The sequence below is a fragment of the Aquila chrysaetos genome, chromosome 1 (genome assembly GCF_900496995.4).
Source record: "Aquila chrysaetos chrysaetos chromosome 1, bAquChr1.4, whole genome shotgun sequence".
Classification (NCBI taxonomy): Eukaryota; Metazoa; Chordata; class Aves; order Accipitriformes; family Accipitridae; genus Aquila; species Aquila chrysaetos.
Genome location: NC_044004.1, coordinates 55,586,459 through 55,597,771, shown reverse-complemented (window position 1 = coordinate 55,597,771; position 11,313 = coordinate 55,586,459). Strand labels below are relative to the sequence as shown.

The 11,313-nt window shown below is 44.7% G+C and overlaps 1 protein-coding gene across 13 annotated transcripts in view; it reads left to right on the top strand.

Moving 5' to 3' along the window:
* LOC115340754 (alcohol dehydrogenase 1) overlaps positions 1-11,313 on the top strand; it is a 59,023-nt gene that overhangs the window by 37,966 nt on the left and 9,744 nt on the right. Inside the window, exon 1 of one of the 13 annotated variants that reach the window (XM_041124532.1) lies at positions 7,798-7,866. The exons of 11 other annotated variants lie outside the window; for them this stretch is intronic. In XM_041124532.1, coding sequence (XP_040980466.1) covers positions 7,813-7,866 — 54 coding nt within the window. In that variant the 5' untranslated portion in view covers positions 7,798-7,812. Of the gene's footprint in view, positions 1-7,797; positions 7,867-8,461; positions 8,647-11,313 lie in introns of those variants that run through there. One more of the 13 variants, XM_030012775.2, reaches the window with a different exon arrangement.

The following is an 11,313-nucleotide window of genomic DNA, read 5'->3' as shown; positions in this document are numbered from 1 at the left end:
CCAGCTGCAGCTGGGAGACTGGCTGTGCCCACTCTTTGTGCCCCAGAGCCAAGGAACTCAAAAAGAAAATAGCCTGAAGTGCAGCCTAGGACTATTGGGCTTGCCTTTGAAATATTGTTACCTACTGACATCTGTCCCTTTTCTGAAACTGCTTAATAACCTGAACCTTCCTGTTGGAAGCTTCAAGAAAGATCAGGTATCAACTATTTAAATGCATAGTTAGCTGAAAATCAATAGATGGATGACGATGTAAACATGTATTGTTTTATGGGTACTGTCATGCTGCTGATGCACACTTTGCAGTGATGTAGATGGCTGTAACAACACATTTGGAGGTTAATCTGTTTTGAATCAGTAAGGTGGTACCTCAGTGCGAGCACCGTCACAGAACTTCTAGAGGAAGATTCTGCTGTGCACTGGGCAGATTTAGGTGGCTTGTGTGAATTAACAATGCATTTACCTATTTGTAAAATAGATCTTGAAGGTGGCATTCCTAAAATCCTTAGAGCTTGAGGATAAGGTCAGAGAAGTTTGAAGAGTTCCAGCATTTCTTTGATTTAAACAAAACTTTTTACTGCTCAGGATATGTCATAGATCCAGCATGCAGCTCATTAGGTAATCACACTGAAGATCATAGGTTCACCGTGCTGTTATTGGTGTTGGTTCATATTCTTGGAAAGTATCCATTTACTGTGCAGGGGGATTTTAAAATAAGCTTTGAGTAAGCACACATTCTTCTTGTGATAAGTTACTCTGAAAGGTAGAGATGAACTTCAGTATGACTTCCAAATCTAAGGCTGACTAAAATTTGGCCCATCTTTGAAATGTATAGCTTAATTGTCTCTCTTCCAAGAAGGTAGCTCTGTTAGCTGGAACAACAGCGTCTGCTACTGACACTCCTAAAGTCAGTATATAATAAAACTGTTGATTCATACTCATTCCCTTTTGTTCCTTTTTTACTTCAAGTAGTGTAAGATGTGCTTTGTTATTCTTGTTTTTCACTTGGCTGTGGTTTTTCAGAGACCTAAAAGGAAGATAAAAGGCATTATTTAAAAAGGGGGTGTTCATACTTGATTCAGTACTCTCCTTAGATATTATTTTCCTCTTCAAATTCTTTCAATACTTGCTCTAAACCCACAAACTTTCATAACTGGTGTTTAGCTAATTTGCAGCTTCCACCTTTGGCTTTTGTTCTTCAGCTTACTAAAATGAATGAGGCATTGTGCCCTGAGCAATTTACTTATTTTCTGTGTGTTCTGGGAAGGTATTGGTGTTTATTTCTGCAGGTCTTTGTTTATCTCCTCACAAAACTGGATGTCATCATCCCGTGCTTGCTTAATTCAGCTCCATTGCCTTGTCATGCACATTTGTATAACCTTCAGATATGGTGCCTAAGCTGTTTGAACAGGTTTAATTTGACCTGCCCTGCATGCTAGCTCTGGATCTTACCTGCTGCTCCATTTTATCTCTGCACTTCATACTAATGAGCACCTGCAGTGTTTCATGTACCTTATCCTTTGGACATCTGTCGTGGTTTAACCCCAGCCAGCAGCTAAGCCCCACATAGCCACTCGCTCACTCGCCCCCACAGTGGGATGGGTGAGAAAATTAGAAGAGTAGAAGTGAGGAAACTCATGGGCTGAGATAAAGACAGTTTAATAGGTAAAGCAAAAGCCGCGCACGCAAGCAAAGCAAAACAAGGAATTCATCCACCACTTCCCATCGGCAGGCAGGTGTTCAGCCATCTCCAGGAAAGCAGGACTTCATCACGCGGAACGGTTATTTGGGAAGACAAACGCCATCGCTCCGAACATCCCCCCCTTCCTTCTTCTTCCCCCAGCTTTATCTGCTGAGCACAATGTCATATGGTCTGGAATATCAGCTTTGATCAGTTGGGGTCAGCTGTCCCAGCTGTGTCCCCTCCCAACTTCTTATGCCCCCCCAGCCTCCTCGCTGGTGGGGTGGGGTGAGAGGCAGAAAAGGCCTTGGCTCTGTGTAAGCCCTGCTCAGCAGTAACGAAAACATCCCTGTGTTATCAACACTGTTTCCAGCACAAATCCAAAACATAGCCCCATACTAGCTATGATGAAGAACATTAACTCTATCCCAGCCAAAACCAGCACAACATCCTGAAATGTGCAGGTGGAAAAATACAAAGGGGCTGAGCAGTCACAGCTTCTGTACTGTGTATGGTGGGACTTCAGAAATATTGCATTTTTTTCTATCATCTACCACTAACCTGTGGAGCCCAGAGCTGAATCTTTTGTGGTTATCAAGTTCTGAAGAGTGAGAAGTGACTTGTAAAGGAGTAACTTGGAAATTGCTATCACACAGTAGGAAGAAATGCTGAATTTTCAACTTAAAGACCCTCCAGAAGGCTAAAGCTATATTTGCTTGTTTATCTTTTAACAGCTAAATCACTGTCTAAAACAAAACATACACGTACCTTGGTAAGCTTAAAAATAAATATTAACAGTGTAGATGCAGGAAAAAGAAACCAATTTTTAAAAATGCTTAAGTATTAGCTAAAGCTAATATGCATTTTATTATTTGTAGGGCAGAATGTATCGTTGCTTCTAAAACTGTGATGCATAACTGCACTTAAAAGCTTTTTTTCTGTAAAGAGTTAGGTCACTTGAGCTCTGATTATAATATTCTTCTGTTAAATTGGGTTAGGTTCCGTGCGGAAGAACTAATTTTGTTTATGTTAAAAAAGGCTGTTTCAGAAACCACTAGCTCTCTTTACCTGGAGTCAAGTTCATGCATTGATTCAGGAAAGCAAGCGATGCAAGGCTGCTCAGCTCTGGTAGGAGTGAGGAGTGGGAAGCAGGCTGTACTGCCTGTGAAGTAAAGAAGAACCACCTTCCACTACAAGCGCCTGTAGTCAGAAACTGTAGCTATGGCTACAGTCTGCTGAGCATGATCAATGTTTCATGTCCTTTGCCTGAGTTACAGTCCCCAAGTGAAGATGACCTGGAGTTGCATGAATGGGCCTTTGTTTGCTGCTCCTAACTTCTGTGTGCAAGCTCACCAGCCATTAACAACTCCAGCATGTTCTTTCTCTTCTGCCTCTGTCACTACATTTCACTGGGAGCTGCTGAGGTTAATAAATCACTGGAGAGAGAACATTAGTGCCACATGTTCAGTTGGGCAAAGTGAGATAAAAAACCAATAAAGGAATTATGTATCATATTTTAGTTGCGTAAGAAGGAATACAATACGTAAATAAGCATAGAGAAAAAATTCTCTTCATAGTGAACTGCCCTAAAAGGGGGGAGGATGGCTTCTAGGGATCAGTTAAGTATTTTCTGGCAAGTGTCGGAGCAAAGCATTGAGCCTGAGGGCCTGTGTGACCAAGTCCTAAGGGGGCGGCACTGTAGTTCCCCTGCGTGCAAGGGCCGCTGTACACCTTAAGCCTGGGCCCCACGCTCGGCATCTTGAGCAATCTGGCAGAGCAATTCAAATAAAGCAGCTTCTGCAACGTAGTTACGCAAGTGGGCTCGTGTTTCACTGGCACCATGTGCAGTCCTTTTTCTTGCCACCTTCGTCCTAAAGACTGTGCCACCTACCCCCGCACAGGCTGCAGACAGGATCCACTGCCCAGTGTTCCCCGTTGGAGGTACCCACTCTGGCCAAAGGAGGTGGTTTCCAGATGGCCTCGGCTCCATTCCCTGAAAAAAACATTTCATGGACTTGATGTGCATATAGCTAAAGAAATGAGGAGAGTTTTGAGGGGAAAGGAAACATAAAGGGATCAGAGAAGAGACCGATAAGGAAAAGGGATGGGAACTTTCGAATAAGGGGGTAAAGGAGAAAGATAACTGTCAAGAAATAGACTGGACTAGAAATATGTCATTCTGATACAAGTTTTTCTAGGAAGGGCAAGTCACTAGGTCTTACCTCCTGAGGCTTTGTAGAACTGTCAGCACATTACAGGAAGGCAAGTCATGTTGTTTTGGATGTATTTCAATGCAGAGTACACAGAATGACCTTGAAGGCCTTACTGGAAGAATTTAGAGGGGGGGTTTGTATACATTATTTTTGTGTTGACATTTTGTGTTATACTACCAATCTTTTAATTGCACCACACCTCACAAATTTTCAACTTGACCTGACAAACCATCCTCTGTGATAGTGGTATTGCTTACACTTTCCCAGAGGTGCCCAGCCTTCTGCTCTGAGATCTTTAGCTGTCACTCCACTCTCAGGTCAGAGATGTATGGGTATATGGGGTGTGCAGGGAGCCGGGGAGCAGATTTTCCTCTAGCTGGGAGAGGAATGAGTCTTTTTTGCTTTTTGGGGTTGGCCATCCGTATGTGTGGTCTTTCCCAACTGATGTGTCAGGGATGCAGTGTGAGGTCTCTGCTGGCTGGCTAGTGGGAAGAGGGGCTCAGGGCAAGGTGGTAGCAAGCCCATGTTCAAGCAACTTCTTGAGGGGGAATACAAGTTAAACTGGCCAATTTTCTGTAACCAAACAATATATTTTGTCACCTCATTACCGTAAGCAGTATGCGGGAGAAATCATTTGTTACTTCCATCTAGATAAAATCCACGCAGTTGGAGTCATAGTGTCCGTGTGTAAGCTTGGTCAACACAGGGCTTATGCGAGGTTCCTCTACCTTACCTGTGCCACAAAGACTACATAGTTCGGAAGATTTGCAAGCACAACATGTAGTATCTGCTGTACTGCAAGCAGTCATAGCTTATCTGCAGCATTATCATAAATCAATACATTTATGAAATTAGTTTATGAACTTTGAGATGACCTTAGCAGGCGAAATTTCTGTGGTATCTGTAGCTCTGTACTCTCAAGAAGCAGCATGAGACATTAATTATGACCACTGCTGTATAAAGCAAAAATATGTTATTACACTGTAATACACTGTATTACACTGGGTGGTATGATGGTTGGAGGTCGTCTTGAGCATAGCGATCACAAAATGATAGTTTTCGATTGTCAGAGAAGTAAGGAGGGGGGTCAGCAGAAACTGCTACCTTGGACTTGCAGAGGGCAGACTTTGGCCTGTTTAGGTTGCCCAAGTCCCTTGGGAGGCAGTCCTGAAGGGCAGAGGAGTCCAGGAAGACTAGACATTCTTCAGGAAGGAAATCTTAAAGGCGCAGGAGCAGGCCATCCCCACGTGCCAAAAGATGAGACGGTGGGGTAGAAGGCCAGCCTGGCTGAACAGAGAGCTTTGGCTGGAACTCAGGAAAAAAAGAGAGTTTCTGACCTTTGGAAGAAGGGGCAGGTAACTCAGGAGGACTACAGGGATTTCATGAGGTTAAGCAGGGAGAAAATTAGAACGGCCAAAGCCCAACTAGAACTTAATCTGACTACTGCCTTAAAAGACAATAAAAAATGTTTCTATAAATACATTAGCAACAAAAGGAGGGCTAAGGAGAATCTCCATCCTTTATTGGATGTGGGGGAAAACATAGCGACAGAGGATGCAGAAAAGGATGAGATATGTAATGCCACCTTTGCCTCAGTCTTTAATAGTGAAACCGTGGTTTTGGGGTACCCAGCCCCCTGAGCTGGAAGACAGAGTCGGGGAGCAGAATGAAGCCCCCATAATCCCAGGGGAAATGGTTAGTGACCTGCTACACCACACAGACACACTCAAGTCTATGGGGCTGGATGGGATCTACCCAAGGGTACCGAGGGAGCTGGTGAAAGTGCTCACCAAGCCATTTTCAATCATTTATCAGCAGTCCTGGCTAACTGGGAAGGTCCCAGTTGACTGAAGGTTAGCAAACGTGATGCCCGTCTACAAGAAGGGCCAGAAGGAGGATCCAGGGAACTACAGGCCTGTCAGTCTGACCTTGGTGCCGGGGAAGGTTATGGAGCAGATCATCTTGAGTGCCATCACACAGCACATACAGGACAACCAGGTATCAGGCCCAGTCAGCATGGGTTTATGAAACGCAGGTCCTGCTTGACTAACCTGAGCTCCTTCTATGACAAGGTGACCAGCTTAGTGGATGAGGGAGAGGCTGTGGATGTTGTCTACCTGGACTTTAGTAAAGCCTTTGACACCATTTCCAACAGCATTCTCCTGGAGAAACTGGCTGCTCATGGCTTGGATGGGCATACCCTTTGCTGGGTGAAAAACTGGCTGGATGGCCAGGCCCGAATAGTTGTGGTGAATGGAGTTAAATCCAGTTGGTGGCCAGTCACAAGTGGTGTTCCCAAAGGCTTAGTATTGGGGCCAGTTCTGTTTAATGTCGTTATCAGTGACCTGGGTGAGGGGATCAAGTGCACCCTCAGTAAGTTTGCAGATGACACCAAGCTGGGTGGGAGGGTTGATCTGCTTGAGGGTAGGAAGTCTCTACAGAGGGATCTGGACAGGCTGGATCGATGGGCCGAGACCAATTGTATGAGGTTCAACAAGCCTCGGTGCTGGGTCCTGCACTTGGGTCACAACAACCCCATGCAGCGCTACAGGCTTGAGGAAGAAAGCGACCTGGTGGAAAAGGACCTGGGGGTGTTGGTCGACAGCCGGCTGAATATGAGCCAGCAGTGTGCCCAGGTGGCCAAGGCGGCCAACGGCATCCTGGCCTGTGTCAGAAATAGCGTGGCCAGCAGGAGCAGGGAGGTGATTGTCCCCCTGTACTCGGCACTGGTGAGGCCGCACCTCGAGTGCTGTGTTCAGTTTTGGGCCCCTGACTAGACGAAAGACATTGAGGTGCTGGAGCATGTCCAAAGAAGAGCAATGAAGCTGGTGAAGGGCCTGGAGCACAAGTCTTATGAGAGGTGGCTGAGGGAACAGGGGCTGTTTAGCCTGGAGAAAAGGAGGCTGAGGGGAGACCTTATCGCTCTCTACAACTACCTGAAAGGAGGTTGTAGCGAGGTGGGTGTCAGTCTCTTCTCCCAAGTGACAAGCGATAGGATGAGAGGAAGTGGCCTCAAGTTGCGCCAGTGGAGGTTTAGATTGGATATTAGGAAAGAATTCTTGACCGAAAGGGTTGTCAAGCATTGGAACCGGCTGTCCAGGGAAGCAGTTGAGTCACCATCCCTGGAGGTATTTAAAAGACGTGTAGATGTGGTGCTTAGGGACATCGTTTAGTGGTGGACTTGGCAGTGCTAGGTTAACGGATTGGACTCGATGATCTTAAAGGTCTTTTCCAACCTAAATGATTCTATGATACTATGAAAAGTCTTGGGGGGATGAGGAGAGGAGCTTAGTTTCAAAAAAGAGCAGAGCAAATTGTATGGATGAATAACCTGAGGTGTGCCATTCCGCAGATGGGAGACAGGTCACCATCTGTGGACTCTGTTAGCCTTTTTCCATAGGAAGCCTTGGGCCAGACTCTCCTTTTGCTCTGCGGGTCCTTGAAATTGTTTAGCAGGGCCTCTTGACCTCTGTTCTTCTAGCTTGGGCCAAATAGTTCTAGTCTTCTAGCTCATGTCCCTCGCAGGCTGGAGTTGTGTCTCTGAGGCCACTAGAACGCCACCCTGTCCCTGAAGTACCTGCCTGAGGTTACGTATATCTACTGCGTTTCTCCCTGCTTCCTCTTCCTGTACCACTTCTTAAATTAATTACAGTCATACAGGTAAACCTGAGAGAGTGCCATACTTAGTAATTACTAGTCAGGTTATATGCAGTATTTTATCTCTTTCTTTGCATGTTTCTGAAGGAAAAATCTTGATTTCAGAATGCTGGGCATAATTTGAAAATAGGTGAAGCTTGAAATCCAACAGCAAAGGCATGCAGTGCTGAGCTCCGCCCAATCCCTTGCACCAGGACATTGTGCTGGGAGAGGGTAAGTGCGTGGGTGCATGAGCAGTGATGGCGCCTGCGCTTGCGGGTGTCGATGGAACCAACGGGTCAGGCAATAACTTGCAAATTGAGCTGGGTGTTGCATGTGGTAAGAAACACGCATCCTCTTGCAGCACTTCTTGATGACTTACTGATTTTTGTTTTCCCATCAGCACAATTGGCCTGTTGTCCTCGGTCACTGTTCACTGACAGCCGTTCCAACAGATTAATGAGTAGCCAGACTGTAAATCTAAGGAATCAGGAGCAGGTACAGCCGCAGCCAGACAGTGTATGTTTCTTAAGCAGCTTGCACAATAGCATGTTTTAATATCTCAGCTGGGCTCTTACGAGTAGCACCGAAGTAATTCAGCAAAGCTTTCATGTTCTCAGTATGTCCCTACTGCTGTAAATTCAAGAGCCACTCTCCCCTTTTCTCTTTGCACCTAAAGTGCCACTGAGAGCAGTGGGTTTGGAGGGCAGCCTCCCAGGCAGGGGGAAAGAGGGGACAGCTTCCAGCCAGGGCTTCCGCTTTCTTCCCGTGATGTTAAGGGCAACCATAGGTGGGATGTGAAAAGGGTGGGGAAGGCTATGACAAAGGAGTTGGGAAGACAGAAGCACGGTAAAGAGTGATGTTTCAGCACATGGGTGGTTTATTTTCGTTCTAGTGCTTTGGCTGATTAGGGGGTGGGACTCTGAGCTGGGAGGCTCGGCTAAAAGGTCAAAGCAGTGCACTTGCAGGAGCACTTCACAAGACTGGTTTCCAGTGTATTGGACAGGACTTGTATCAGCAGCCTGACTGCTTTGCAGCTGTCTGACTTCTTGTCCCAAGAAATCAGTGGTGGCAAGATTCGAAAGAGACACACCGGTCAACATGAGTACGGCAGGCAAAGTAAGCAAAAGTTTATATTAGAAAAGTTTCTTTGCTGCAGCTGAGTAATGCATTTTTAAATGCAGTTTCTTTGCAGGGACACCGTAAGTCCCGGTGGTGTAGCACAGGTGAGAGTTTGGGAGGAAGCTGGTACAGGAGAGCTGCCTTTACTTGAAAGCCACTGTACTCTGCTAGGAAATGGTTGTTACGCTCTTCAGGGCAATAATTTATTTATTTTTTTAAACATCAAGGCAATATAAGGTAACAGCACCAGAATAAGAATAACCTCCCCCCAGGGTTTGCAAACTATTTTTAATCTCTGATTGGACAGTTTAAAATATAATACAATGTAGTAAGTGTTCAGATCAATGTATTTAGCAGTTCTATGGGTTTCCATTCTGAGATCCCACAGTGGTTTATACTATTTTTGGCTTCTTTATAATTCATATCAGTTTTTTTTCTAAAAAAAAAGACATAGTTAATATTATGTTAAATTTCAGGGTGTAATTGTGCTGATGTTAGGACAGTCATTAAATTTGAGTATGCTTATAACAAGTCTGGAGCTTAAGTTAATGAAGACCAAAAGTAAGTATCGCATGCAATGCAGTACTGAGCTGGGACTGAAATGAGTATTTACATCTTTGCTAGAAAGTAAGTGAAAAGAGAGATGTAGGTTAATACCACTGCTGAAGACAGACAGTATATGTTGCTTCTTGCACTACCTGAGAGATGCTAACATACACCCAGAGACATGCAAGAGAGGTTGATGGACAGGAACCCAGAAATGGAAACTGACTGAAGGTATGCACCTTGCTGGACTGTGCTTTAAGAAAGTACCAGGATTGTTTGCTGTTACTGCCGGCTGTCTTCACTATTCTAAAACCAAACAAAACAAGAGAAAAAAAAAAAATAATGCTTTCTTTAACTCTGAGATACCGCAAGCACAAAATTAATTGTAGTTCACTTGTAGGTAAATTCACCAAGTTCAGTCCTCAGCCTTGGACTGAGCATAGTAAGTGAAGTGTTGTGATGTAACTAAACTGCCTTCTTTTCACTGTATTTATCTTGGAGTAACATGTGACCGTGTGGTTTACATGACCAAGCAGCATAATCCTTATGCTCTGTAAAAGGGTGTGTTTCTACACCTACCCTCCCTCTGCTGCAGTAACTTGTAAGGCTGGTAGAACACATGAGCAGAAAACCCCTCTATGGCTCCAGCTAGTGTTTGCCTTAGATAGTGTGCTGTTGGTGCATCTGTGGGATCCTGTTACAGTCGGTGAAAGGTCGCAGGGACTCAACCATCAGAACAATACATAGTTAACCAGTGTCTAATTGTAGGAGAGATTTATTTGTTCTCAGCAATCCACAGTTCTTGGCTACCTTTGTTCTTATAAACACTACGTGTGCTTTGCACATGCAAGCTGTGAAATCATTATTGTGCTATGTGGGATACAGTATAAATACATAAGCCCTTTTTTTTAAGTAAGTTTCTAAGAAAATGTGGCCCTTTAAAATGTGATCTTTGGCCTCACTTGTGAACTTTTTACTAATCAATCACACTTGCATTTGACACATGGAACATTAAATTTAGTGCAAATGACTCTTGAGTCTGTCTTTTTCAAAGTGTCATGCTCATTCCCACTTTGGGTCTGGCTGCTGAAAGTGCGCTATTTTATTTCATATGTTTAGTGTTTCCTAGTGTCGTGGTTTAACCCCAGCCAGCAACTAAGCACCACGCAGCCGCTCACTCACTCCCCCCCACCCAGTGGGATGGGGGAGAAAATCGGGAAAAAGAAGCAAAACCCACGGGTTGAGATAAGAACAGTTTAATAGAACAGAAAAGAAGAAACTAATAATGATAATGATAACACTAATAAAATGACAACAGCAATAATAAAAGGATTGGAATGTACAAATGATGCGCAGTGCAATTGCTCACCACCCACTGACCGGCACCCCGCTAGTCCCCCAGTGGCGATTCCCCACCCCCACTTCCCAGTTCCTATACTAGATGGGACGTCCCATGGTATGGAATACCCCGTTGGCCAGTTTGGGTCAGGTGCCCTGGCTGTCCTGTGCCAACTTCTTGTGCCCTTCCAGCTTTCTCGCTGGCTGGGCATGAGAAGCTGAAAAATCCTTGACATTAGTCTAAACACTACTGAGCAACAACTGAAAACATCAGTGTTATCAACATTCTTCTCATACTGAACTCAAAACATAGCACCGTACCAGCTACTAGGAAGACAGTTAACTCTATCCCAGCTGAAACCAGGACACCTAGTAATTATTTTCTTTGTTACAAGTTGACAATTTGTTGATAATTAAGACATTATTTCTACTTCTACTTCAAAAGCTTTGATACTAAAAAGTTGCTTTATTTTTTTTCCCCCGAGAACTTTGCAGCACACTGGTGTTAAGTTGTCACGGTCCCAGGGTCCCAGTCATGCAGGATACTTATGCATGTGCTAAACTTCTTGCATCGTAGGCTCGATTGGCCTCAATTTCCCTCTCAATGCCACCTGAATGCTTGCAGTCAGTAGGACTTAATAGAGTGACTGAGGACTTACTTAATAGAGTGTCACCCATAAGGGTGACATGTGAAATCATATTGCAGGGCCTGGAGTTGTTTAAAGCTCTGGGGTAGGCAGAGACCACCAAGGAAGAACAGGAATGAATACGGGGACAGAG